The sequence below is a fragment of the Aspergillus costaricaensis genome (assembly GCF_003184835.1).
Source record: "Aspergillus costaricaensis CBS 115574 unplaced genomic scaffold BO79scaffold_12, whole genome shotgun sequence".
NCBI lineage: Eukaryota > Fungi > Ascomycota > Eurotiomycetes > Eurotiales > Aspergillaceae > Aspergillus > Aspergillus costaricensis.
The window spans coordinates 117,591-144,241 of NW_020291812.1; the positions used below are offsets into that span (position 1 = coordinate 117,591).

At 51.0% G+C, this 26,651-nt stretch overlaps 12 protein-coding genes and 1 non-coding gene across 13 annotated transcripts; 8 read left to right on the forward strand and 5 right to left on the reverse strand.

Annotated features, from left to right (window-relative positions):
* The first annotated feature begins 71 nt into the window (after nucleotides 1-71).
* Nucleotides 72-142, forward strand: BO79DRAFT_t106. Its single transcript has one exon. It is a non-coding gene; the product is annotated as a tRNA-Gly (tRNA).
* Nucleotides 143-578: 436 nt separating this feature from the next.
* On the reverse strand, nucleotides 579-2,256 carry BO79DRAFT_171213 (aldehyde dehydrogenase ALDH). Its single transcript, XM_025679561.1, has 3 exons — nucleotides 2,102-2,256; nucleotides 1,850-2,049; nucleotides 579-1,797 (listed from the first exon to the last, which is right to left on the reverse strand). The coding sequence occupies exons 1-3, from the start codon at nucleotides 2,230-2,232 to the stop codon at nucleotides 611-613; spliced, it is 1,518 nt and encodes a 505-aa protein (XP_025540595.1). The 5' UTR covers nucleotides 2,233-2,256; the 3' UTR covers nucleotides 579-610.
* Nucleotides 2,257-2,823: 567 nt separating this feature from the next.
* BO79DRAFT_263310 (dihydrodipicolinate synthase family protein) lies at nucleotides 2,824-3,744 on the forward strand (the record flags this gene model as incomplete). The annotated part of the gene is made up of 1 exon (XM_025686665.1): nucleotides 2,824-3,744. One exon carries the CDS (start codon nucleotides 2,824-2,826, stop codon nucleotides 3,742-3,744), a length of 921 nt encoding a protein of 306 aa, XP_025540596.1.
* Nucleotides 3,745-3,833: 89 nt separating this feature from the next.
* Nucleotides 3,834-6,276, reverse strand: BO79DRAFT_192961 (Zn(II)2Cys6 transcription factor; the record flags this gene model as incomplete). The annotated part of the gene is made up of 4 exons (XM_025680935.1): nucleotides 5,954-6,276; nucleotides 5,421-5,879; nucleotides 4,927-5,378; nucleotides 3,834-4,877 (listed from the first exon to the last, which is right to left on the reverse strand). Exons 1-4 carry the CDS (start codon nucleotides 6,213-6,215, stop codon nucleotides 3,834-3,836), a joined length of 2,217 nt encoding a protein of 738 aa, XP_025540597.1. The 5' UTR covers nucleotides 6,216-6,276.
* A 299-nt stretch (nucleotides 6,277-6,575) lies between these two features.
* BO79DRAFT_263320 (uncharacterized protein) lies at nucleotides 6,576-7,829 on the reverse strand (the record flags this gene model as incomplete). Its single annotated transcript, XM_025686666.1, has 5 exons — nucleotides 6,576-6,833; nucleotides 6,893-7,356; nucleotides 7,416-7,493; nucleotides 7,554-7,759; nucleotides 7,813-7,829. The coding sequence occupies 5 exons, from the start codon at nucleotides 7,827-7,829 to the stop codon at nucleotides 6,576-6,578; spliced, it is 1,023 nt and encodes a 340-aa protein (XP_025540598.1).
* A 511-nt stretch (nucleotides 7,830-8,340) lies between these two features.
* On the forward strand, nucleotides 8,341-9,815 carry BO79DRAFT_144913 (alpha-hydroxy acid oxidase; the record flags this gene model as incomplete). Its single annotated transcript, XM_025678405.1, has 8 exons — nucleotides 8,341-8,434; nucleotides 8,495-8,528; nucleotides 8,581-8,683; nucleotides 8,748-9,139; nucleotides 9,192-9,259; nucleotides 9,312-9,565; nucleotides 9,614-9,690; nucleotides 9,740-9,815. The coding sequence occupies 8 exons, from the start codon at nucleotides 8,341-8,343 to the stop codon at nucleotides 9,813-9,815; spliced, it is 1,098 nt and encodes a 365-aa protein (XP_025540599.1).
* Nucleotides 9,816-10,229: 414 nt separating this feature from the next.
* BO79DRAFT_171218 (isopenicillin N synthase family dioxygenase) lies at nucleotides 10,230-11,642 on the forward strand. Its single transcript, XM_025679562.1, has 4 exons — nucleotides 10,230-10,276; nucleotides 10,345-10,530; nucleotides 10,594-10,956; nucleotides 11,006-11,642. The coding sequence occupies exons 1-4, from the start codon at nucleotides 10,243-10,245 to the stop codon at nucleotides 11,422-11,424; spliced, it is 1,002 nt and encodes a 333-aa protein (XP_025540600.1). The 5' UTR covers nucleotides 10,230-10,242; the 3' UTR covers nucleotides 11,425-11,642.
* Nucleotides 11,643-12,256: 614 nt separating this feature from the next.
* Nucleotides 12,257-14,652, forward strand: BO79DRAFT_171222 (fatty-acyl coenzyme A oxidase). The gene is made up of 4 exons (XM_025679563.1): nucleotides 12,257-12,672; nucleotides 12,740-13,113; nucleotides 13,160-13,826; nucleotides 13,874-14,652. The coding sequence occupies exons 1-4, from the start codon at nucleotides 12,307-12,309 to the stop codon at nucleotides 14,549-14,551; spliced, it is 2,085 nt and encodes a 694-aa protein (XP_025540601.1). The 5' UTR covers nucleotides 12,257-12,306; the 3' UTR covers nucleotides 14,552-14,652.
* Nucleotides 14,653-14,919: 267 nt separating this feature from the next.
* BO79DRAFT_263321 (zinc-binding alcohol dehydrogenase family protein) lies at nucleotides 14,920-16,128 on the forward strand (the record flags this gene model as incomplete). The annotated part of the gene is made up of 3 exons (XM_025686667.1): nucleotides 14,920-15,203; nucleotides 15,257-15,374; nucleotides 15,440-16,128. The coding sequence occupies exons 1-3, from the start codon at nucleotides 14,946-14,948 to the stop codon at nucleotides 16,126-16,128; spliced, it is 1,065 nt and encodes a 354-aa protein (XP_025540602.1). The 5' UTR covers nucleotides 14,920-14,945.
* A 175-nt stretch (nucleotides 16,129-16,303) lies between these two features.
* BO79DRAFT_192970 (NADH:flavin oxidoreductase/NADH oxidase) lies at nucleotides 16,304-17,750 on the reverse strand. Its single transcript, XM_025680936.1, has 2 exons — nucleotides 17,531-17,750; nucleotides 16,304-17,469 (listed from the first exon to the last, which is right to left on the reverse strand). The coding sequence occupies exons 1-2, from the start codon at nucleotides 17,702-17,704 to the stop codon at nucleotides 16,372-16,374; spliced, it is 1,272 nt and encodes a 423-aa protein (XP_025540603.1). The 5' UTR covers nucleotides 17,705-17,750; the 3' UTR covers nucleotides 16,304-16,371.
* A 1,975-nt stretch (nucleotides 17,751-19,725) lies between these two features.
* BO79DRAFT_286787 (Zn(II)2Cys6 transcription factor) lies at nucleotides 19,726-21,391 on the forward strand (the record flags this gene model as incomplete). The annotated part of the gene is made up of 3 exons (XM_025688507.1): nucleotides 19,726-19,857; nucleotides 19,910-19,992; nucleotides 20,083-21,391. The coding sequence occupies 3 exons, from the start codon at nucleotides 19,726-19,728 to the stop codon at nucleotides 21,389-21,391; spliced, it is 1,524 nt and encodes a 507-aa protein (XP_025540604.1).
* Nucleotides 21,392-21,539: 148 nt separating this feature from the next.
* Nucleotides 21,540-22,564, reverse strand: BO79DRAFT_144986 (RTA1 domain-containing protein; the record flags this gene model as incomplete). The annotated part of the gene is made up of 3 exons (XM_025678409.1): nucleotides 21,540-22,021; nucleotides 22,090-22,332; nucleotides 22,393-22,564. 3 exons carry the CDS (start codon nucleotides 22,562-22,564, stop codon nucleotides 21,540-21,542), a joined length of 897 nt encoding a protein of 298 aa, XP_025540605.1.
* Nucleotides 22,565-24,506: 1,942 nt separating this feature from the next.
* On the forward strand, nucleotides 24,507-26,561 carry BO79DRAFT_263330 (uncharacterized protein; the record flags this gene model as incomplete). The annotated part of the gene is made up of 2 exons (XM_025686668.1): nucleotides 24,507-24,576; nucleotides 24,657-26,561. 2 exons carry the CDS (start codon nucleotides 24,507-24,509, stop codon nucleotides 26,381-26,383), a joined length of 1,797 nt encoding a protein of 598 aa, XP_025540606.1. The 3' UTR covers nucleotides 26,384-26,561.
* Between the last annotated feature and the right edge of the window lie 90 nt (nucleotides 26,562-26,651).

A 26,651-nucleotide genomic window follows, 5' to 3' on the forward strand; every position in this document is an offset into this window, starting at 1 on the left:
TTTCGAGTTGTAAAAACTCATCTAATCCACTGGATCTTAGACCACTCAATTGCCAAGCATTACAAGCACCAGCATCATTGGTCTAGTGGTAGAATTCATCGTTGCCATCGATGAGGCCCGTGTTCGATTCACGGATGATGCATTCGAATTTCTTTTTGCTTTTTTCCTATGGTACCCAGAGTGGGGCTAGTCCCGACTGCTAATCTTTATCCCTGCGGAAGAACACCATTTTTAACTGCATCATGGATTTAGATGAGCAGCGTCGCACACCATGGAGAACAGTCTTACCGGTACTAGCTACTACAAGTATTGTCAACTTTACTGTTATTTTCGCTTTTGATAAAAATGAACGAATAGGCCATGAACGAATAGACCTGCTAGTTTGTATTTCTAGTCAGGTCCAGTTCAGCAAGGAAATTGACAAGGTGTTTGTGTTGTACCGGAAATATATATTTGCTTGTGCAGTACTACTAGTACTACTAGTACTTCAACTTCATGTGCTTCCACGAAAACTTCCATCTTCAGATAACAGAGAAAAATCGACCTTATTTAGAACATTGAAAAAGTCATCATAATTTATTCATTGAAGCATACTGCCTTCTAGTCTAGTCTACAATCTACTCCCCATATTAACATGCACCGCCTTAACCTGCGAATACGCCTCCAGCCCCGCCTCACCCAACTCACGCCCAATTCCACTCTGCTTGACACCTCCAAACGGAATTCGCGGATCACAGTCCTGGCTACTATTGATCCAGACCATGCCAGCCTCGATATCTGCCGCTACACGATGCGCCCTCTCCAGATCAGTCGTGAAGACCGCAGCGCCCAGACCATACGTGGTATCGTTGGCGCGACGCACCGATTCCTCCTCCGAATCAAATGGCAGAATTACCACCACAGGCCCGAATACCTCTTCCTTACAAATGCGCATGTCATCAGTCACGTCAGTGAACACTGTCGGCTCGATGAAGTAGCCCTTTGCGTTCTTTTCATCCTTGGGGGTATAGGGCTTGCCGCCGGTGACTAGCGTAGCGCCCTCCTGTTTGGCTGTCTCGATGTAGGCGAGAACCCGCTCGTACTGTGCCCGGGTGACCTGTGGTCCTTGGTAGGTATTCTCGTCCCACTGATCGCCGATCTTGGAAGTTGTCTCGATTGCCTCCTTGAATTTCTCCAAGAAGGTAGTGAGAATACTCCGATGCACGAAGATCCTCGACGTAGCAGTGCAGATCTCGCCCTTGTTAGACATGATGCCGAAATGCGACCACTTCACTGCCTGCTCAAGATCCGCATCCGGGTAGACGATCAAGGGCGACTTTCCGCCTGTCTCGAGAGTGATGTTCTTCAATGTGCCGGCTGCCATCTTCATGATTTCTCTGGCGGTAGCAGTGGAGCCCGTGAAGGCAATCTTATCGACGAGTGGGTGCTGGACCAGCGCAGCGCCGGCTTCTTTTCCGTAGCCGTTAATGATGTTCACCACTCCGGGCGGGAAGCCGGCCTTCTTGATGAGTGTTGCGAGGACCAAGACGCTGAGGGGTGTTTGTTCAGCAGCCTTGAGGACGACGGTGTTTCCGCAGGCGAGCGCGGGTCCCAGCTTCCACGTCGCCATCGAGAGCGGGTAGTTCCATGGGATGATCTGTCCGACCACGCCGATGGGTTGGCGGATGGTGTATGCGAGCTTTTGGGGGGTCGTGCTGATGGTTTGTCCGAAGGTCTTGTCGGCCCAGCCGCTGTAGTAGCGGATGGTGGTGATGGCTTCGGTGAGGTCTTCGGTTAGGGCGACTTGGTAGGGTTTGCCTGTTGGCCAAGTCAGTTTCCGCACAGCGGTGACAAGGGGGGCTATACGAACCGTTATCCCATGCATCAATAGCAGCAAAAAGCTCCCGGTTCTCTTCCATCAGATCGGCCAGACGACCCATTAGCTGTCCGCGCTCGGTGGCGGGGAGGAGCTTCCACGAGGAGTGTGATAGCGCCGCTTTGGCGGCTTGAACGGCAGCGTCGACATCTTCTGCTGTTGCGGCGTGGACGGTGGCGATGGGCTTGTCGGTGCTGTAGAAGTCAGCATGGAAGGTTGAGAGTAGTTTAGATGTAAGGTGCATACGCAGGATCTAAAGACACGATAGTCTGGCCACTCGACGAAGGACGAAACTCATTGTTAATAAACAGGCCGGTCGGCTGCTGGTACTGCAGGCCATTGGGGGTGGTGATGTCGACAGAGAGGGAGTCTGCCATAGTCTCTTCTGGGTCTTAATGTAGAAAGATAATAACTCTTGCAGAAAATAGGGATAAGCAGCGCGAAGACAGATGTGTTGTTCTGATATAAGCTGCTTGGCTAGAACTTCCTGTTCCGGATGTGGGATGTGCCTCCGCGCAGCCCACTTTGCAATTGAAGTGTGTCACTAGTCAGCAATTGTCTCTTCCGATAAGGCGATAACGAGGATAAGATCGCCCCATTACCCCTCACTTCATTGATGTCGAGACGCATTGATAGTCTGGCGCCAGTGGATGCGCTAATGCCCTCCCCACTGCATGCCGGAACTGCCTTCCGTTGGGTTACCCGCATCGCCAAAACAGGAAGGTGGTTCCGGCATGGATATCTTAGAGCCCCTCCAACATTCTATCCAGAGAGTTAGGGCTTCGCCATTAACCGAAACATCATTAACAGTGTAGTATAGACTTGGAGTGTAGTTGGAAAGGAAGGCAGTCCCGTCGCGTTATGAAATAAAAATGGCTTCAAGACTCACTCATGAGTCCAGCAGACACTCCCTCCTTCCATCCTCACGTTCTTCTTAGCTATACCAAGCAATCACCACTACATCCAACATGACTGTCACACAGCAACTCCCCGCCCTTCACGGCATTATGGTTGCCCTGATCACTCCCTTCACAGACGACAAGACCCAGATCGACGCAGCAAGACTCAAGTCTCACATCGACCACCTGATCGGCGCCGGCGTGCATGGCCTCGTGCCCGGCGGTAGCACAGGCGAATTCACCACCATGACACGCGAAGAACGCAAGAAGCTGACGGAGCTCTGCGTCGAGTACGCAGCTGGCCGTGTGCCTGTCGTAGCAGGCACCGGCAGTACCTCCACCGAGGAGGCAGTGGACCTGGCACGTCATGCCGCACAAGCTGGTGCAGCCGCCGTGATGGTTGTGCCACCATTCTACGATCCCTTGAACGTGGAGCAATTGACCGAGCTCATGGCTGAGATTCATGAAGCCAGTCAGCTGCCGATTGTCTACTACAATATTCCCTCTGCCAGCGGGTTGACCCTTACCCCCCAGCAAATAGCGGACCTGAGCAAGGTCGGCGTCAAGTACCTCAAAGACACCTCCGGAAATGCGCCGGCATACACGGAATTGGTGTTTGGGTTGTCGGATCAGATCACCGCTTTCAACGGGTGGGATACCCTTACGTTCTATGGGTTGGCAGCTGGATCGCCTGGAGCGATTTGGGGTGCTGCCAACATCATCCCGGAGTTGGCGGTAGAGCTGTGGAATGCGGTCTCTGTCGAAGGAGATCTCAAGAAGGGCCGTGAACTATGGGCTAAGGCATGGCCCATTTGCAAGTTCCTTGAGTCGCACAATTACTCTGCGGCAGTCAAGACAGGCGTTGAGCTGAGGGGCCAGGCGACTGGTGGGTTGCGGAAGCCATTCGCCCTCTTGAAGGAGGATCTGCAGAGTGAACTGGCCCAGTTGATGGTGAATGCGAGTGTTAATGTTGTAAAGCGTTCGTCATGATGTCATTAAAATTGGATATAGAACAATGAATTTATGAGCACATGTTATCGTATCTCGTGTAGCGCCTTGTAATAGACCCACGGTAGCCATCATGTTAAGATAGGCCATATTTGTTTGCCTTTGACGACATCAAGCCAAGTCGGAAACGTCTCTCCTCTGCCTCGCGTGAAATGTGCATCCTGTTTGTCCCAGACTTGTTTCATGACATCCAGGACAGTTTGGTAGGCAGAAAATCCACATCGTGCCTCTCCTTTGTCCAGAAGCGCCGTGATCGATTGCCGCCTAGCGGGCGTCGTAGCCTCGCACCCAGCAATAAACAGAGGCCATACAGTGCCTGGGCCAGTCTGGTCGGCTTCCACTAACGCTACATCAAACTCGTTCAATGCCGAGATCACCTTGTCCACTTGGCTCTCCAAAATAGCCGGGTGGACCTGACGGATTCGTCTGTAAAAGAAGATAACCAGTGCAGAGTTCAAAGCCTGTAGAAGGCACCCATGTGACCTGGCCAGTAAATTCGCCGAATTGCAAATATTATCTTCCGTTTTCCTAGAGGCAAAGGTACAAACCATATTCTCGAGGCGAGCACTGCGCCGGTGCAATGCTTCCCATGCATCAAGACTTGCGTTTATTCCTGGATGCATCTCGCGCGCAACTCGAAAAGTCTCCATTACGTTGGCCAAGCGCGTTGTCTGAGATACCAAGCTAAGCCACGTCTCGGATACTCCGTAGATCTGGTTGTATAGTGTGGCAGGGTATTTCCGCGAATCCTGCAGGTGGATGTCATATAAGCCAACATCAGCTTCCTTTGGCTCGTCAATATCCAGGTCGCTATCGGACGGCCGCCGATCGAGGCGCAAGAAGTCGTCCAAGCGTGATGTTCGGTAACCAGCTGCCTGAGTGTTCTCGCCTCTCTGGTATCGAAACCGGTATTTGAGCGCCTCAATAAAGGTATCCGACGGTGTGTAGTTGTGCAAAACGTAGGTACTCTCGCCTACTATCCGTAGCCAAGTATATGTATGGTGTAACAGGCGTGCTTTCTGAGAGATGCGTTGTTTTGGCAAACCTCGGAGGCGTAGGAGCCGCTCAGCATCAATCATGTAGCACCTCGCGTCCTGCTGCTGGCCACTTAGAACCTGCTTCGATCAGCAATCTATCTGGAACGTAACTTGACAGCAGTCTTACAGCAAACTCAGTCAAAGCGCAGATTGCCATTAACTGATCCTTGTATTTGGCCTTCTTTGGCTCTTGGGTTTCATGCTTCAAGGACATCTGCATATGGTCTTTGGCTAGATGGTAAGCGTATTCTGCTACCGGCTTCCAGCGTTCCGTCAAGTCTGAGGTCCTCATGGAAGGATTTACTGTTAGATGAAGGGCCGAACAGGCCAATAGGCAGTAAAGGTTAGCCAACCGAGCGTGAGTGATATTTTGAGACCCGAGGAAAGTGATATCGCTGTATGTTACAACAGCAGACGGCACATTGAGTATCTTCCAAGGTGACTTCTGGTCTAAAGGAACGGCCATCATACGTGAAATAACATGATCCTGAAAGTGCCGTAATAGGAAATGAGCATCTGCTAGTACATCAGGTGGATTGTTATCAACTGCTGATATCATCTTAGAAGCACAGTCATTCTCTGGGCCAGAATTGTAGACAGCAGCTGTATCATCCGTTAGACTAGGCGCTTCGCCAAGGAGATTATGTTCAAGTATAGGGGCCTGTGTCCCTAAATCGAGGGGCAACCAATCACCCAGGTCAAGTGTGCCAGATAGTGTAGCATTATGCAACTGAGGGTCCAAGCTAAGAATGTCTGACCACTGCAGCAGATCATTCATGTAGGCGAGCGAGTCTTGCGACAGAGCTGGGCTGACCCCGGAAGCCCCTTCAGGCAGGGTATTCCCGGACGATAGAACCATATCATTTGCGACCGTAGTTTCGTCAGCAGGCTGAGCCCTACTTGCAGATTTGGGGCCGGTAAGACTAAAATCCAGCACAGAGAATGGCCCGACTACAACATCACCCTGTGAGGGTCTCCCGGCATCCCGTGATCTATTTTCGATCTCCGCCAAAGAGGCATCAATAGAGCCTGACACCAAGTCTGCACTCAAGGCATCACTCATGGAGACTCTTGACTTCTCTAAGGCAAATTTATTAGCTTCAGTATCCCGGACTTGTATATCAGGTAATCAATTATAGAGAGGGATCAAGAACCTGTGTAGAGATGGCGTCGAGGCCCTTGCTTCTCTGGATCATTTGCCTTGCCAGTTGCTGTCCCCGAAGAAGGCTGGGACTTCCGATCGGACATCCATCGGATCTCATCAACGAACCCCTCACATACCACGCCAGTTGCCCGACACATCTGGCAAGTAGGCCTCTTTTGGTCGCATTTGGCATGACGCCGACGACATGTTTTGCAGGCTCCCAGGGCATGACTACGACGAGTCCGGCGACCTGATTGCTTGGAAGAAGCCATGTCAGTCAGAGTAGGCCATATCAACAAAAACGGAAAGTATAGTAATCGAACAGAATCTGGGGTATGAGCCGGCGTTGTGCTGAAGCTGGAAAGTGAATCAATTAGTAGCGGGTTATAGGAAAGGGTGCGGTCCGACCGGGGGAGGAAGGAAGTTCCGCCACACCGGAACCTCCTTCCGAATTGGACCAGAGAAGCGTCGGAAGGACCTGCTGTCCCGGGTTTAGTCCCTGCAATCTGATGGGACCTTGATAAGAGCAGGTTCTACGTGTGATAACTACTTAATATTATTGATTTGGATGGGTATGAATAATTTGTATGTGAATGCACTTATTCTGGTCTTCTAATAACTCTTATACAGATCTATTTCAATCCAAGTCTTTGGGCCTCGGCGAGAACGGTGTGTGGAATCTCCTCCTCCAATGTCCTCCCCTCGGGGACCCATCCCAGGTACTTGGCCGCTCGCTGGGCTACCTGCTGGGCATTGGTCCCCCATAACACCCCACCATGAGGAGTGAGCGCATCGGCCTCTTCATGACTGATCTCAGTAACCGAGTCGGATTCAGCTAGGCCGAGCTTTTTCACTTCTTGCGCCACTTGCGCTGAGATAGAACCGAATGACTAAATCTTGTCAGAAGATATTTTTTTCTGGACCCAGGTATATAAATGTAAGGACTTACAATAGCCCCGTTGCCCGGGAAGTAGAGCCCGTTCTTGTTCCACAAGTCCCCTTCCTCATCCCGCAAAGCCTTCTCGGCCAGCTTCACAAAGATGCTGCTGACATCTGAGATATGCACATTACTCCATGTGGCTTCTCCTTTACCCACCCGAATCCCGCTCCGTCGTTGCATCGTCACTCTTGCCAGCTCCGGAATTTGTATGCTCCGCTGGTTGACCGGCCCTCTACCCCGACCATAAATGATAGGAGGAAAGATCAACGCGGTTTTCGGACGATTGGCGGCAGGGGTGAGGCTGAGGATTAAATTGTCGACCACGCGCTTTGCAGAGTACTGTTGGATGAGACCCCGCAGGTCATCGGCTCCATCGACGTCGCTGTAGACCTTGTCGGAGGGTTCTCCAAAGGCGCTAGCTACAATGTCGGGAATAGAAAGGACACTTGCGCCTGATATCTGAAGCCAGTGACCTGTTTGCATTACGAGCAACGATAAGCAGTGGACGGACGAGGAGGTAAGAGGTAGTTACCCGGCTTCGGTCTTTCCGCTGCGGTCAATCCACGAGCGATGGCCTCAGCGCTCTTGACATGGTTTGAGCTTGCGGTGTCTAGTAGAAACAGACCAATGTTAGTAAGAGGCAGTGTATGTCCTGAAGTGGGATACTCACGGATGACAATGTCCGCTTCACGTGCCTGCTGTTCCAAAGTAGAAGAAGCATCCAAGTCTCCCAGGACTATTTGTACATCAGGGTATGCGTGAGAGAGTTTCTGCGCCTTCGCCTCATCCCTCAGCAGGACTGTATACTGGCAGGTTGGAAGGGCTGATTTCAGCGCATGGAGTACATCTCCTCCGATATAGCCTGAGGCTCCTGTACTATAACTACCGTTAATCGCAATGACAAAGTTAGATCACGGGAGTATACGTACAGAAAGATTTTCGCCATTGTGACTACTATGCAGGAATGCAACGGTTGATAGTGCAGGACAAGGGAAAGAATTGACAAGAGGCATGTAAAATAACCAGGTTCAAATTGAAATGATGTGATGAGGGGTAGACTTCTTCTTTCTGAGGGGCATATTTCAATTTGGTAGGTGATTCCGAGGAACGATCATCACCCCATAATAGAATTCCGGGGATAGTAGCTGATAAGGCTTTCCGCTGCACAGACTTGCCCAATGCCATAGGGCAGTTGAATTCAGAGTGTCCGCGCTTTGCGACAGCGTCACGCTGGGAAGGTATCTGAGAGTTGTTATCTTTTGCTTTCCTCTTTCGGTGTTAAGGAATAGCTGCGGTCGCAGGACGTCAAAAATTTAGGAAAGTCGGCGACACCGACATATGGTATATAGGTCCAATTATGCCCTACTACAGAATAACTCAATATTATTGAAACCTGACACTTGCTCCTCTTGACGCATTTTCATCAACCGGTGCCTTGTACTGATCTCATTGCCAGCATGGCTCATCGCGGAGAGGCATTCCACAAGGATGTCAGCTGTATCGCCGACCTGAAGGCGATTGGAAGCAAGAAGCTCCCAAAGATGGTCAGAGGTAGGGCAATTGACCACTGAGAAACATGCAATGTTGATCCCTAACATTGGAGATAATTAGATTACTACAATGAAGGTGCCATGGACCTAATAACGTATGCACAGATCTTCGAAGCTACCATTATCGAACAATCACTGATGTTGCAGACTACGCGACAACGAAGCCGCATTTGACAGATACAGAATCCGCCCACGGGTCCTGGTAAACGTGGCTAACATCGACACCAGCACAGACATACTTGGGACTAAGGTAGCACTCATATTAGTCTAATAGACCACAGAATCGTCGCTGATGCCCTTCCTCAACTATACAGGTATCCCTTCCCTTCGGTTTCAGCCCAGCAGCCGCGCACAAACTTGCCCATCCCGAAGGAGAGCTCGCAACCTCTCGTGCCGCCGCGAAATACGGTATTTGTATGGGCCTGTCCTCATACTCGACCACCTCGATGGAAGATGTCGCCAGTCAAGGCTGCGGGAATCCATATGCGATGCAGATGTGCGTGCTCAAGGATCGGTCACTCACATTGCAGTTACTGGAACGAGCAGAAAAGGCCGGCTACAAAGCGTTGTTCCTGTCGGTGGACGTTCCTGTGCTTGGGAAGCGGCTGAATGAATATCGCAACGACTACCAGCTACCGCAAGATATGGAATATCCCAATATTCTCAGTAATGGCAGCGATACCTCCGATCGCACAGATTATGGTTGGTAATATTCGTATATACCCTCGAACGAGCCGCTGATAATTACTAGATGCTAGTCTTGACTGGGATAGCGCGATCCCCTGGCTGAGGAAACATACCAAGCTTCAGATCTGGTTGAAAGGCAGTAAGTGAAGCACTCCGGATGGAAGTAAACTTATATTGGCTGACACGGGCAGTCTATGCACCCGAGGATGTTGAACTGGCAATACAACACAAGGTTGATGGGGTTATTATTTCCAACCACGGTGGTCGCCAACTAGACGGTGCCCCGGCCACGTTGGATGCACTGCGCGACTGCGCGCCCGTTGCAAAGGGCCGTATCCCGATCGCAATCGATGGTGGAATCCGCCGGGGGTCAGATATCTTCAAGGCCCTGGCTCTGGGGGCAGACTACTGTTTTATGGGACGGATTCCAATTTGGGGACTTGCTGTAAGTGAAGTCAGGAGCTTCTGTGAACATTCTATTAACCAGTTGTAGTATGATGGCCAGCAAGGAGTGGAGCTAGCTATCCGGATATTGCGCCAGGAGTTGATGATCACGATGGCTCTCGCTGGGTAAGTTGATGTGTATAATTACCAACAGGTACTATGCTAACTATTCCAGATGTCGGTCGATTTCTGAAATCCAGAGAAGGCATTTATGTGTTCTTCAGCCAGATGGTGTGCTCTCCAAACTGTGATGTTGCATGATGCTTAGCAATCTTTATTAGCATTAGATTAACAATACCAAGTTATCCTTTGATGTGTTTATATAGCTTCTTGTTTGAGTGTGAACTTCAAATACTTGCTGAATGACTATTGAACTGGCATTTGCCTTTCTACGCAGAATGATTTCAAGGAAATACTTCCAGGTTGGCAAAGCAAAGGAAGAGTCTTATTGGCGTATCGGCATGCAGAGCATCTCGACGTATCCGAAGTGACACGGACGGCGTTCTAACGGTCGCACCTCTCATCATCGCTGTTCCTGATTCGCCTTGACAGGGATCGGTTGGTATGCAGGACACAAGCTAACCTACGAGTGGTGCAGCTGTCGAGTTGGCCTCATACCCCGCTTGCCTCACCAAGACAATCTCCCGAGGTTGTCCTTCTCATCACAATTTTGAAACAATGGTCACTGCACCTCCCATCATCGACTTTGGGCGTACGTTCTGACCATATATTTCGAGAATAATTGGAACAATATATCTGTCTCTAACTAACATATCATAGCATTCTACGCCGGTGATGCCGAGAAAAAGGCAGAGCTAGTGCGACAAGTCCGTCACGCATGCGAGAGACATGGATTCTTTCAGCTCATCAACCATCGTGTCCCACTCGATATCCAAGAGGCTATGCTTCAGCAGGCTCGGGATTTATTCAGCTTACCAATTGAAGTGAAGCAGAAGTACAGTCGAGGTAATCTCATGCAGAGTTTGACGCTTCTGGCAAAGCCGATCTTGGCCACTAACGCTGGAACAGAGATTGAGCCCGTTAATCTGGGATACGAAGGCCTTCGTTCGCAGAAATTCGAGAAAGAAGGGCCTGGCGATCTGAAAGAGAGCTATTACCTGTCGCAAGATCTGCCTCCAGGGCATCCCTCCACCGGAAGATTTTCTCAAGGGTCTAATAAATATCCCGATGAGATCCGAGGTCCAGATCTGTTCCGGAATACGGTGAAAGACTACCACGCGGTAATGTCCGATCTAGGACTGAAGATATTCCAGGTGTTGGCTCAAACGCTGGACTTGGATGAGAACTGGTTCAACGGATTTTGTCACGACTCGGCCAATATTATACGATTGGTGCGGTATCCGCCCCAGGAAACGGATGGCCAGGAACGAGGTATGATCTCAAGCACGGGCGCTAACATGCCTGCTTACGAAAGTCCTAGGCATCGGGGCTCACACTGATTTTGGCGGCCTCACAATCCTGCTGCAGGATGACAAAGGGGGTCTGCAAGTGTGGGACCGCGAGGCATCCGAATGGGCGGATGCCGAGCCCGTTCCAGGGGCATTTGTGGTGAACCTAGGCAATATGTTGATGCGCTGGACCAACGATCGCTATATATCCAACTTGCATCGGGTTATCAACAGAAGCGGACAAGAACGATACAGCGTGCCATATTTTATATCCGGGAATCTGGACTACGTGGTGGAGTGCATTCCCAGCTGCAAGGCGGAGACGGAGGAGGCGAAATACCCGCCGATAACAGTGGAGGAGTGGATGTTGGCGCGATATGCGGACACATACGGAGGCGGGCAAAAGGGAGCAGGTGAGCTGTCGCAGGATGCAGTCCGCGCGAGCAGCTGATTGGAGCGTTTCAAGTTAGCAACCGACCAGGCAGTGGACAAGCAAGTCATGTGGCTGGCATGTGGATTCTTATTCTTGTTGATGACACCAAAGTTGGATCAGGTTCTCAACCCGGGGAACACGGAGCACCCAGATTCTCACATGTGAGAGTGGAGCCGCAGAGAATATAGAAAGGGTGGCCATTTTTTATGAATCTCATGGAAGGGGCATATGGACAGCACATGTGAAATATAATGCAACGCCATTCTGACGACCCAGAACAATCAAGCATTCCGTCTCACCGCATTAGAAGGCTGGTGAAGAAAGTCCATCTCATCAAGCGGATATGCCGGCATTAGTAGTACACGGCTAAAGCATGCGGCTGAGATATCAAGCCAAGAATACTTGAAATATGTAGAGGCAGTTACCTGGCAGTTTTTGTCCATCGAAGAGATTCTATCCCATCCCGGGTTATTTTCTGACTGTGCATGTTAAGTCGGGTCGGGATGAGTTAGGTATCAGATATCAGATCGCCAGGGATGCCCGAGGATCCAGGCAGGGAAAGAGAAAGATAAGATGATTCCGGCAGGCAAAATTACCGGGGAACCCCGAAACGTGTCAGCCGAGCGGCAGAACAAGTCAGGCGGCAGGCGGTCAGTCGGTCACCGGGAATTGGCCACTCAGGCATCAAGGCTAATACCCCTAGGGAGCCTCGGCTATTACCCAAAGGGGCAGGTCCAGTGCCCATCGACGGGAGTTCTCGACCGAAATCATCATTTCGGCTTCCCCGTGGAGGATCTCTTATAACGTCTTTCACGCCCCCCAAACAGTTTACCCTTCCTCCCTTCTTTCTCCCACGTTCTCCTCCCCCGCAGACTCCACTCTATCATTACTATAATCATCATGCCATCTTCACCACCGGATTGGGTCAAGGCTCTGAAGCCGGCCGACCCGCTGGGCTCGCAACTTCTGCAGCACGAGCGCGATCAGTCCAATGTCGCTGTGGACAAATTGGCTGAATTGCTGCACACCAAGGAGGCATTGGTTCGTCAAGAGCACCTGCTGTCTATCCTACAGGCGGAGAAAGTTTTCGACAAGTCACAGAATCACACGCAGGGCCGGACGGAGCGGATCCAGCGGTCCCTAGCCAAAGCCAAGCGCCTGCAGCAGTTGTCGGTGGAACACAAATGGTCGCAGGAGGAGCTACACGCTGCCAATGAATTGCTTGGAGAGCCCACTCCTTATGGATTGCATGCATCCATGTTTTTGGTATGTTCCGTTTTCGTTTCGTTGTCTCGCGCTACTCTATTCAGAAGCTAATGAAGACTGCGGATAGGTCACCTTGCGGGAACAAGGTACCCCCGAGCAACACAAACTCTTCCTCGAGCCGGCACAGAACTATCAAATACTGGGATGCTATGCACAGACGGAGTTGGGCCACGGCTCGAATGTGCGTGGACTGGAGACCACAGCCACCTGGAACCCCGAGGATAAGACCTTCACTATCCACTCTCCCACTTTGACGGCTTCCAAGTGGTGGATCGGATCGCTGGGTCGCACTGCCAACCACGCTGTAGTCATGGCGCAGCTGTTCATCGGCGGCAAGAACTACGGCCCGCACCCTTTCGTGGTCCAGATCCGTGACATGAACACACATCAGCCCTTGGAGAACGTCTACGTGGGAGACATTGGTCCCAAGTTCGGTTACAAGTAAGTAGTCTGACCGATGCTTTGTGGCTATGACTGACCAATTCAGCACCATGGACAATGGTTTCCTTCTGTTCAACAAGGTCAAGATTCCTCACATCAACATGCTGGCCCGCTTCTCGCGCATTAACAAGGACACCAACGAGTACATGCGTCCTGCGTCGCCGTCTCTCATCTATGGCACTCTGACCTGGGTGCGCTCCAACATCGTGCTGCAGGCCGGTGGTGTCCTGGCACGTGGTGTGACCATTGCCACTCGCTACTGCGCCGTACGCAGGCAGTTCCAGGACCGTGATGCCACAGGCAATGTGGGCGAGAACCAGGTGCTGAACTACAAGATGGTGCAGGTCCGGCTGTTGCCCCTGCTGGCATCTATGTATGCTCTGCACTTCACCGGCCGCGGAATGATGCGGCTCTACCAGGAGAACCAGAACCGTATGAAGGCAGCCGCCCAGGCCGCCCAGGAGAAGCGGGGTGCTGGACCGGAGGAACTACGGGCTGGTGCCGATCTCTTGGCTGATCTGCATGCTACTTCGTGTGGTCTCAAGGCCCTGGCGAGTACGACGGCAGGTGAAGGTCTCGAAGTGTGCCGTCGTGCTTGTGGTGGACACGGTTACAGCAGCTACAGCGGCATCGGACCGTGGTACTCGGACTACCTGCCCACGCTCACCTGGGAGGGTGACAACTACATGTTGACACAGCAGGTGGCGAGATACGTAAGTCACCTGCTTCCTGGAATACTTTCTATAACTAACGTGCATAGCTTCTGAAATCTGCCCGCGCCGTCCTTGCCGGCAAGGGATCCAACAACGACACATCCCGCATCCTGCAGGCATACCTCTCGCGCCGCGACAAGGGCGCCTCGTTCGATATCCTCGGCAATGACAGTGACATCGTGGCTGCCTTTGCCTGGCGGACGGCTCACCTCACATTCGAGGCGCTGAAGCACCGTGATGCTGAGAAGCGGTCCTGGAACAGCCTGCTGGTCGACTTCTGGCGCCTGTCCACGGCTCACTCGCAGTACCTGGTGGTGAAGAACTTCTACGAGGCGGTGACGTCTCCCCAGGTTACCGGGGCATTGGACCCCGAGACCACGGGCATCCTGCACAAGCTGTTCCGTCTGTACGCTCTGCACACGCTGGAGCGTGAGGCATCCGAGTTCTTCTCGTCCAGCGCGGTGACCGTGCGACAGATCGGCCTGACGCAGACCAATGCGGTGATGAAGCTGCTGGACGAGATCCGCCCGCATGCGGTGCGCCTGGTGGACTCGTGGAAGATCCCCGACTGGCAGCTGGACAGCAGTCTGGGCAAGTATGATGGTGAAGTGTACCCAGATCTCTTCCGGCGGGCCAGCCAGGAGAACCCGGTCAATGATCTGGTGTTTGATCCGTACCCGTGGAATGCGGCGGTGCTGAAGAACGAGCGGCCAAGCAAGCTTTGACTTCCTTTCTTGGATTCGATGTTATTATTATGTGCATAATGTGGTGGACAGAATAGATATAGACTAGAAGATCTATAGACTACAATGGACATACATGGAAGGTTTTGATAAACATTAGCAATCACCAGCAGCACGGGCCAACGGGTTCGGAAGTCCTTCTATCCGGCATTCTTCAGCTCTAATTTTCTGGAATGCCGAGCCCGAGTCATGAAACTCAACATTCAACAACTCATGACATCAGGTATCCCCACCCTGCTTAATAATGTTCTTCACTTCCCCGGAGCTTAGCACTAGACAGCACCCCTGTCCATACTAGCTTCTATATATGTATACCCTATCCACCAATTTCCAAACCAATTGAGTGTATCCCTTATTCCTGCATCCTACTATCAAAATGAAGGAAATCATCAACCTCCCCGGCCCGAGCACCAAGCTCATCGACTCCCCCATCCCCAGCATCAACGATGACCAAGTCCTGATCAAGGTGGTCGTGTCCGGCTCCAACCCCAAGGACTGGAAGGTCGCCGAATTGGCCAATGACCCGAACAGCTTCCTCTACTCCCGGTATGAACATGTACGTGAAGGCGTGAACCAGGGCGATGATATCGCCGGTGTGGTCCAGAAGGTGGGAAAGAACGTGGTGGAATTCAAGGTATACCTTACACAACTTGTGCCATGTCGTATGCGCATGCTTAATGAACATAGGAAGGCGACCGTGTCGCCGCATTCCACGAGATGCTGAAGCCCGGTGGTTCATACGCCGAGTACGCCGTGGCCTGGGCACACACCACCTTCCACCTGCCGGAGAGCGTTTCCTTCGAGGGTACCATCCCCATCCCCATCCCCATCCCATTCGAAGAACAACACTAACCACACTACAACCCACAGAAGCCGCAACCATCCCCCTCGCAGCCCTAACAGCCGTAATCTCCCTCCATCACCACCACGCCCTGCCCACCCCATGGTCCCCACCCAGCGCCACGACCACCCCGACCCCCTTCGTCATCTACGGCGGCAGCACAGCCGTGGGCTCCTTCGCCATCAAGCTCCTCCGTGCCAGCAACATCCACCCGATCATCGCCATCGCCGGCAGCGGGTCCCCCTACGTGCAATCCCTGCTCGACCCCAGCAAAGGCGACACGGTGATCGACTACCGCCCAGGCACCGACTCCACCATCGCCTCCATCAAATCCCTGAATCTGAACATCAAAAACGCCCTCGACACCATCGTCGACGATACCAGCGCACACGTCCTCACTCAGGTAGTCACGCCCGGAGGACAAGTGGACCATGTCCTCCCCCGGGATCCCAAGGATCTGCCCGGGTTGTTGTCGACGAATACGTGGGTGAATGCGGCGCATGAGAAGGCCAATGGGGTGGATGATTGTCGGGATCTGTGTTATGTGTTTTGTCGGTGGTTTAGTCGCGCGTTGAAGGATGGGCGGTTCAAGGGTCATCCGTGGCAGGTTAGGGAGGGTGGATTGGAGGGCGTGAAGGGGGCGATGAAGGATTTGATGGATGGGAAGGCGAGTGCCGTGAAGTACGTTTTTAGGATTGCGGAGACGCCGGGGTTGTAAGATTATCACTATTGTGGGGCGATGAGGGAATGTGGATAAGATGTAGATTGTATAAGATGAGGGGAATATAGGTGTAGGATATGTCCCTTCTATTTACATTCTATTTGAGTAGCGTGGAGTTATTCAGTCATTATTATAGATTGTATAAGGTTAAATAACGTATGAAGACAAATGAGATGGTTGAATCGGGCATGTCATGTCTATTCTATGTACAGTCTATTAAGCATCACCACTATATATCATCTAAGCATCAAAAATGGAAGGCTTGTAAACGCTGGGATCAATGAACTCGCGACCACCGCGACGAGTGAATCCCCAACGGATCTGGCTCGCCATGGAGATCTCAGTGTCAAGATGCTGGGCAAAAGTCCAGGTCAAACCGGGGTCCTTCTGGAATCCACGACCGACCAGAGCGACATCCAGACCCTCCTTCTCAAGCAGATCATTAGCCTGGCGACCGTTGGTGATAGCACCGACAGCCGACACCAACAGCTTATCGCCAACAGCCTGCTTGACAGCCACAGCGAAGGGAGCCTGGAACAGCGGGCCAGACTTGACCTTCTGAGCGGCGTGAACACCACCGGTACTGATATCAATCAGATCAATAGCACCCTGGTCAGCCAGCGCCTTGGCGAACTTGACAGTGTCCTCAGTACCCCAGCTCTGCTCGGGGAGAGTCTCCTCGAGCCAGTCGGAAGCGGAGACACGGAGGAAGACAGGCATGTTAGGGCCGACGATGTCGCGAGTGATCTGGGCGATCTCAAGAGGCAGACGGATACGGTTCTCGAAGGAACCGCCGTACTCATCGGTACGGTTGTTGGCAGCAGGCGACAGGAAAGAGGAAATGAGGTAACCGTGAGCACCGTGGATTTCAATGAAGTCAACGCCAACCTCAATAGCACGCTTCACAGCAGCAGCCCAGTCGTTCTTGAACTGCACGATATCGTCCTTGGTCATGGCCTTGGGCTTGGGGAAAGAGTCAGCGAAGGGGATATCGCTGGGTCCGATAACACGGTCGGGCCAGCCGCCGAGCTCCTCCGTGGCCATGGCGGTACCGGAGATCCAGGGGGCGACGGTGCTGGCCTTGCGACCGGCGTGGGCGAGCTGGACACCGATCTTCTGGCTCTGGGAGTGGGCGAATTCGACGACTTGGCGCATGGGGCCGATCTGCGAGTCCTTCCACAGACCGACGTCCTGGGGAGTGATGCGGCCTTCGGGCTGCACGGCGGTGGCTTCGATCATCATGAGACCGGGACCGCGCTGGGCGATACCGCCCAGGTGGGCGATGTGGTAGGGGGTCATGTGGCCATCCTGGGCGGAGTATTGGCAGAGAGGGGCGAGCTAATACCACTTGTTAGTTGATTTTATGAAAAATGTAGACACTGAGGAATTGGGTACATACACCAAGGCGGTTCTGGAAGGTGACGCCGCGGATGGTGAGCGGGTGGAAGAGCTTCGGGACCGGCTTGCCGCTGGTTTGCGGGTTGGCGGCGGTACCAGCGGGGGGGTTCTGGGCGGGAGTGAAGTAGGAGATGCCCTGAGCAGGGTGGTTGACGAGATCGGTGGTGACAGTCATGATGTCGTGAAGAAGAATAATATTAAAGGGAATACGTAGTAGTAGGGTATACACAAGGATGGGATAGTAGATGGAGACTCAATTGAGAGGAAATACCGCTTTTATACGGTCCCATGGGGAATAGAAGCGAGTGGAAATTGATTTGAAATCCAAAAAGTGGAGGTTATACTGATTAAGGTGGCATCGACAAGAATCTGCATCTTTGCCGCATCGGGCGAAGTCTCCGATTAATGGTCTGACTTTTTTCTGGGTCTCCAAATTGTGGCTTCAATGGCATGGAAGCTTCGCGGGGATCCTCAGCCTCCAACTGGCTTTAAGCCAAGTTGGTTATGCTCCACTGATGGACACCCATTCGGCAAATCATCATCGTGGATCCACCGGGAATTATTCAGCATCCGGAGGAAAATTGCCCCAATGTCTCCGAAATATGTCCCCACGACTCGGAAAGAAGGCCGAACAAGGGGTAAAGGGTTGAGAAAAGCATGAATTTGTATGACCAACGGATTGGATTTCTAATGGAAGGGGGTCTGTGCGAGCTTTATGCCACTTCAGGGATTCGCCCTGGTCAGAAGTTTATTTTCACCACGTGTGGGATTCGACCCCCAAGTGTCTTTGTTGGGCTAGAGGATGCGGCTGTAAGCGCTGTGGCTTGTCGCTAGTGCCGTGGTCAGTCGGTATTTTCTCGGGAGGATGGTGGTGGTGCAACAGGGCCATGCAATGATTACCATATTCAGCTAAAGTTAGGGAACTGATCTCGATATACTCCGGCATGATTTACTGCATGACTTACTGGCAGTGAAGATTTCTGTTCGAATCAGCGGGAAGAAACTTCATCGGATCGCGTATTTGGAGGTGGTTATACAATATACAGCGACATGATCACTAAGTTGCTTCATCTTCGACTCTCGTCATCAAAAAGGTGACAAAAATGTTTCAGTATCACATGTATATACGTTGACTGACTCCACATCAATGTCGTCTATTTTCCTTCAGCTAATCTCAAAAAATAACGCAGATACTTTTAGTAATTCCTTACCCAATACATTAGTGGACAAGGCTACCCCATAGTGAGCTACTAAGCATATGGACGAACATTCTGGAGGAAGCGGTGACTATGCCGCGTATAACCGTGGTGCCTTCGTTATATGCCGCCTTTTGATAGCTGTCCTGCACTGAACTGTATGTAATATAGCCGGGACGATTAGAAATAGACCTATGAAGCAGGCGCTATATTGTAGCTTAGAAATCCTCCCATAGTACTAGCCCTAACCCGTTGCATCGCTCCGAGCAAGGATTGGAGGAGCTTTAGGGTAGGGCCTACTGCAGCCATTGCCGGAAATAGTATTTAAGCAACCCTTAGGGAGAGATGTGACTTTTGTTCTTCTGCGTGTATTTTTGCTGCTGGAATTGATGTTGTGAAGGCTTATAGTTCCCACGAGATTTAGTATGTCGTCCACCAATAATGGCCACGCTTGCGACTGTGGACAAACATGTACTGTGTGAGACTAGAACTGAGGTGATAATGGTATAAGATAGGTGTTCCTACTGACCATGAAAATACCATTGATCCATTTGACTGAATTATAAATGAATCCTAGTATAGTGCACCTTCCTGGATGAGTCCCGTCCAGAGTTTAAATAGCCGCTTCCACGTGATAAGCGCTCAAGATATACTTTGAGATTGGGACATCTTCAACACCCCCCAACTCCCCCCCCCCCCCGCCCTTTACTCACCATCCAGCTACCAAGTGCACCTCTACACATACCAGTATCTTCAGTAATATGATAAAGGAATACATATATTTTTCTATTTCTGTCTGTGGCTGTGTATGAACTGATAGGATTTAAATCCGCCTAATGTGCAGAGATGGTCTACTCAGCCTCCCGTACCAGCTGTTTGGGTGAGGGCATCACCACCACCCCATCAACCTTTCCAACTTCCAGGCCGTTTCTCCCACTCTCAACTGGCTCCTTACCGAGACCAATGAGATTGCGATATTGGCCTTGCTCGGGAGCAAATCATGTCTGATACCCGATCCTCAACGGGTGCTTCATTGCCCGATGTTTCCCCTCCGCGACATCCCAAAAGGCGACGGGCGCGCCACAACAAATCCCGCAAAGGTTGTTACACCTGCAAGCTCCGTCGGGTGAAGGTTCGTATAAGCGCCACGCAGAGAGTTCAGCTGCGATGTTGACCGCTTTCAGTGTGATGAAGTAAGACCGGTTTGTGGCGCGTGTTCCTTTCGCGACGAACCATGCTCATTTCCGCCACCAGATGAGCATGTAATGTAGGTACCCAAACCTCACGTCAATGGGGACGACGTTGTGTGGCCGTTGACCCCCTTTTCAGCTCCAATATCTGACCTACAGGTTAACAGTCCCACAAGTACAGGGCGTGCTCGTCGCCTTGCGAGCAACAATGTAGGGCAGCCATTACGGCCGTTAGATCTGCACATACCACCGCTGTCTGAATCAGCGGAGGTCTCTCATCACAACGAGAGCCTTGACATGCCAGACATGAGTCTCTTGACGCATTTCATGGTCCATGTCTCTGACAGAATGGCTCTCCATCCGGAGCGAAAATTGATCTGGCAGCGAGTCATCCCAACCCTGGCTACAGAAGAAGAGTATCTGATGCATCTTCTCCTTGCGCTGGCCGGCACGCATGCACTATGCGAGGCAGACTCTCCCGAAACGAATTCATTAAACCCAAATATTGACCCGAATATCCACAACAACCCTGAGGCAAATTCTTTTCGTGATTATTACCGGATCCTCGATCACCACCAGAAAGGCCTTGAAGGCTTCCGACACGCATTATCAGAAGCGACAGCTAGTACAGCCGAATACATCTTCTGTGGCTCCCTCCTAATTATCGCTTTTGCCTTTGCTTCCTTGCGCATTCGCGCCTTAGGCGATAAGGGGATGGGCTTTCACAATGGTGACTCAGCCGGAGAACCCTGGATTGACTGGCTGCACCTAGTCCGCGGCTTGGGAGCCTTCGTAGGAGAGCACTATGCCGTCCTTCGGATCAGCAGATTACGGACAATAATGAATTATTCTCACGCAAATGAGCACTGGAAGGACTTTCCGGCCACATCATCAACACCGGTGTTTCCACGTCTACAAGGCGCCCCCCCTCGATTTATCCGCTTCGCCCAAGGCGCCGCTCAGCAGATTTCCTTATTGCGTGCCTTCGCAAACACTCTTACCCAGGACTATGGGATAAACATGGAAGACACTCCAAGCCCAGATTCCTATGGATCTCCCAACATCCAAACGATCCCAGAACTTCTACGCGAACAGATCAGCACGATCGATCGTCTTGAGGACATGTACATGCGCACTCTCTACGTCTTTCGGTTCACAGCTAGTGAGCGCGATAGCTCCGTCTCAATGGACATTCAGACCGATCTCGAAGATGCCGCTGTCCTGTCGTGGCCGCATCTCATATCACAATCGTTTATTTTGTCGATACAGCAGGGACAGGATGCTGGTATCATCGAAGGCTTTTCATATGTGATCCTGGCACATTTCTATGTGATGTTGCTTTTATTTGAGGATCTGTGGTATCTACGAGGGACGTTTCCAAGAGAGATCCGGAACACCCATATGCTGGTTGTGAAGCTGGGAGATGGAGCGCTGATGCCTCTGATGCAGTGGCCGATGGCAATGCAGGAAGAGTAACGTCATGCCAATGTACTGTTTTAATGAAGATCGTAATCAATAATAACAAACTATCTATATAGCACATTTATACGCCTCAAACTCCATAAACCCAATCACTAATCGCAACCCGTTCATCCAAAGTACATACTCATCCCAAATCCAAGTCCTAAACAGCCACCTTCCCGTCCCTCAAAAACCTCTCCGCCGAATCTGCCCTATCCTCCAACGGCACACCCGCATCCCCCCGTTTCCCCCCTCCCAGCACCCGCCCAGGATACCCAACCAACAACAACATCGCCTGCAGGGCCATCAACACGGCATCAAAGATATACAACAAATATTCCAAATGCATAACGAATCCATCGTTCCCCTCCACAAATTCAACGACACGATAAATCGACCGAATGAGAATGAGCACACACGCCCCGTAAATACACCACAGCATGCACTCCCACGAGTCGCGACGGGAGGCGGATTCCACTTGTCTGGTGGTGTAGTATTGCGGATTCTTCTTAACTCGATAATGGAAAATAGCGCTAGCGATGATGAAGAACCCGAAGAAAAGGAGTTGCACGGCTAGACCGCCGATTACGATGTGCGCGCCGTCTTCCATGGCGGAGAGGCTGCCGGCTGCCATGTAGCCACCACCTGCAATACAAAATCTGCATTAGAGAGGATCTTGGGAGGATTGTGATGGTGTACTAGGGTATAGGTACCTCCACATTGCAAGAGAAAGGAGATAATATCCCCGACGACGAATATCTTAGCGATGTATTTCACGCGAAGGAGAGAGGCGGATTCGGCGTCGAGGTAGAGGATCAATCTGCCTAGGGTCATGTAGATGGATGCAGCGAAGAGTGGAGGAGCGACGAGGATAAGCATGGTCTGGACGATGTAGGGGCCGAGAGCGAGGGGGTCATTGTGGGAAAAGATTCGGGCGATGTAGCCAGCTGCTTCGACTGTTCATACCGCGGTAAGTTAGTTTGGTGATGGCTGCAGATTTTCGAAAATGTACTTACAAAGTAGACCGATAATAAAAGGAATGAAATATTTAGATCGGTACCTAAAAGCCATATAGGTATGGACTATGGCCAGGATGATAAAAACAGCAGTGAAAATGGCAGCGGCTGGGATCGACGGAGTGTATCGATAGAGGACGAAGGATACATTGGAGTCGTTTTGGGAGGCCATTTTGGGTATAGCAGGGGTAAGGAATGAAGGAGAGATTTGATGATGAATGGAGACTGGAGCACTAGATGAGATGAGATTAATATAAGGATATCAAAATCGCTGCATTGGACCCTGAGATCCTTCGAGCCTAAGCATATACGAATACGTGTGGGTCCGCGGAGAGATCGAGCGGTCCGCCACGCCCTAACCGCTGGGACCCAAGGGCGGACCAACATCCAAGTTTTTACTCGCAGAGGGGATAGGCTACACAGTTTTCAGGAAATGCCTGATATACACAGCAGATTGATGGTTAAATATATCCTGAGATGATAAGATTGTCGTTGGGGTGATAGCCGTAACTCCCACATCCCAACACGTGGACTTTCAGCCCCAGGACCTGATGGCACGATAAATCCATGAAGATCTTGGAATGGAGTCATACGTTCGTAGATTAATATAAAAATTGGAGATATCCTCAGTGTACATATTATCTAATCATCCTGACCCAATGAAACTTCGTGATACAGATAGACCGTGGTCCTGAATTTAGAAGGCCTAGCCATCGAGGCACACGTTATTGATCCAGACTTCGAAGGGAAAACTCTTCTCACATCTCTACGTTGTCGAACATTTTGCCATATTCAGTAGTTAGATGATGTTCGTGGCGCAGACCAGGCGTCGATCTCAGCTCACCCGCAGGAAAGGCTGCAATCGCCCTTCCTCGAAAACCATAACTGCTCAACCTAGCAACCTCATTGATATCAAGCACCTGCACTCCATTAAGGTCACCAATCACGTACGTTGCCTTAGATAGACTGCCTGAAATCAAGCTTAAAAGTCTAATCCGGAAACGGAGTGTCTCCGGTGTGGGGCTGCTCTATGCGAACTATACGAATTTACGAACATGCCTCCCGAGTATACGAACATACGAAGGTGGCAGAATGTACGGCGCTCCACCAAGTAAGCCCACCACGTCTTCGTCAAAGTGAGAAGTGCTTTAGCCAAGGCATAGGCCTAGAGTGTAGGGATTCTCGTGGGGCTGAAATTCTGCGTTTGTCAGAGGATTGGTACAATCCCGTTTGGAGAATATTCTGCTTTCGACAATATACCCAATTTCCTCGGCGAGTCGAGGTCAAAAAGCTAAATAACTAGGAGATATATAGCACCATTTGTGGTTCCAGGATAGTTCGCATCGTCTCGGGGTCGCAATATTCATCATGTGAAAAATAGCCGCACACGAATCCGTCAGGCATTGCTGGAATACATCTTGTAGCACCCAAATCACCATTGGCACCTTCTGACATCCCAACGCCAAAAATCGTGGCTCATGAGAGTCAACATGAGATATTCCGTTATCTGTAATTGTTATGAGGTTGATTGGAGGTGGACCAGGCCATCAACAGCACCACACCATTTCCCCCTTGCGCTAAATTATAGGCTGAGGCAAAGAATCAATGATCAGTGGATATCTGCCATGCCACACAAGCGACAAGCGATTTCTCTTAGATCACAGCAACCCATAGTAATCTCGACCGTCCGCCCCCCACCCAAATCACTTTACGTGAGTACAGGTCAGCAAAAATAGCTAGTTAGCTTATGGTAGTGTCACGTCTACTTTATCACTTGGAAGGATGGCATAACGTCTGATCAAATGTGGGTTTCATACTCTTTCTAGAAGTCGAAAAAAAGGTGCACGATGGCCATAGCTAGATTCTGGTAGGAAGTGGAATATAATCAAACTTCCGTCCACGACTTACTGGGAGCATATTCAGGCCTGACCTGAACAAGTGCAAACGGCACCTACTGTAATGGTTCGTTGGCTATTCACTATTGGAGATGACACAGTAAATTGACAAATAAATCACTAGCTCTAGATATCATCGATTTATGGGACTCGGCGTCTGACTTGAGCGATGTACCCAGGTCAGATATTTGTGATGATTGCTGGATTGGGAAGTTGAAAATGATGCAACAGTCCCCGTATTCGGCTTACAACGAGCCTTATGAGACTATGCTCAATTATTCGATTTCAGGTAACTCCATCCTATCACCTTACAGAAGTTGACAGCTGAAAGGGTGTGGACGACTGACAAAATTTATGATTTACCCATAGTCTGCAACCTTACGGGTGTGAGAACAGAACCGACTGCTGGAGGCATTGCTATACCTGCAGCCGACCCCACTTGCTCAACAGATACTTGGTATACGGTTCAACAAGGAGAAAAATGTGATTCTATCGCCATAGCGTATTCTTTCTCCTCCTTAACCCTGTATCAAATGAATCCGACCTTGTACAACTGCAGTGATCCAACCGTGGGGCTCGACCTGTGCCTACCATTAGCATGCGGGTACATCTACCAGGTTACTGCAGCTGACAATTGCCCCACTATTGCTGCTACCGTTGGAACGTCGTGGATGAAGCTTGTATCATACAATGGCATGATCGAGAGCGATTGCTCAAATATAGCCGATACAGCACTGCTAGGTGGAGTGAGATGTGTTTCTCCTCCCGGAGGAGCTTTAAATTTTACAGTTTCGTCCAATTCGAGCTCGGAGTCAGGCATAGATGCGCAGGGAGGATCTGGGTCAGGATATGGTACCAGTTTCGTTGCTTTGCCAAATGATGTCACGCTAGCTGATGGGACCACCACCGACTGTGGCCAGTACTATACCGTGGTATCGGGTGACAGTTGTGTGTCGGTCTTGGCCCAGGCAAATACGCCGTTCAACTTATTCATGGCTGCAAACCCTTCCATCTCATCCGCGGCGACCTGTGACGGAGACCTGAAAGTTGGAGTTATATATTGTATTCACCCTATGAGTGGCTTCAATGCGACAGACATAAATGGCAACTTGACCATTTCGACGAATGGACTATGTGGCAATGGCACCACCTGTCTGGGATCATCGTTCGGAGATTGCTGTTCTATCTCCGGGTATTGCGGCAGCACCGCAGACTATTGCACAGCCGGCCTCTGCGATTCTTCCTACGGCCTATGTGTTTCAGGCAACCCTATTTCCCTAGATGGCCTCTGTGCGTCGCGGTCGTCAACTAATGCGACATGTGTCGGAAGTCAGTTTGGGTCTTGTTGCTCGCTTGATGGATATTGTGGTGATACATTCGACTACTGCACCTACAATTTATGTCAGAGTGCATTCGGGAGCTGTGAGGAAGCACCTCCGATCAGCTCTGATGGATTATGCGGTGCCCTCTCTTCAGTCAACGCCACCTGCGCGGGTAGTTCATTCGGAAACTGTTGTTCGATTAACGGATATTGTGGGAGCACATCGGACTACTGTGCTTATACTAGCTGTCAAACAGAGTTTGGCACATGTGATGCTGGACCTACTATCAGTTCGGATGGCTTGTGTGGAGCACTTTCTTCTAATGCAACATGTGCGGGTAGCGCTTTCGGGGACTGCTGTTCAGTCAATGGCTACTGTGGAAGCACTGACGATTACTGCGGAATTGACTCCTGTGACTCCTCGTTTGGCACTTGTGACACGGTTACTGTGAGCCCTGATGGGCTTTGTGGTTCCATGTCCTCTGTCAATGCAAGCTGTGCCGGCAGCCAATTCGGCGATTGTTGCTCGACGAGCGGCTATTGTGGCAGCACAGATGCATACTGTGGGGTCGGTCAATGCCAGTCTGCCTTTGGAAGCTGCACTGAGCAGCCAATTAGTTCCGATGGCCTTTGCGGCTTCATGTCCTCGAATAGCGCCACGTGCCTGGGCAGTCAGTTCGGTGATTGCTGTTCGGTAAACGGATACTGTGGCAGCTCAGATGCCTATTGTGCAGCAGCAAATTGCTTGTCAGTGTATGGCAGCTGTTCGTCTTGAGTAAGTGGTATTTCTGCACAGAACCAGCTAAGAAAAGGAGTCTCTTTTTGGCCTAGAGTTTATGTTGTTTGGAGGGCAGTTCTTTTCTAGAAAGACCAGCCAGCGGGTTGACCCGCATTGTATCCTACTGCCCAGCCATGCGTATTTTACATACCACTTCCGTAACATACTCCGCGAGACGTATCAATGCTAACCCGCCGGGTATTGTACTCTTCGCTACTCCACTTCAACTTCCTTTCTCTACTAGATGCCAGAGTTTTTATCTTCC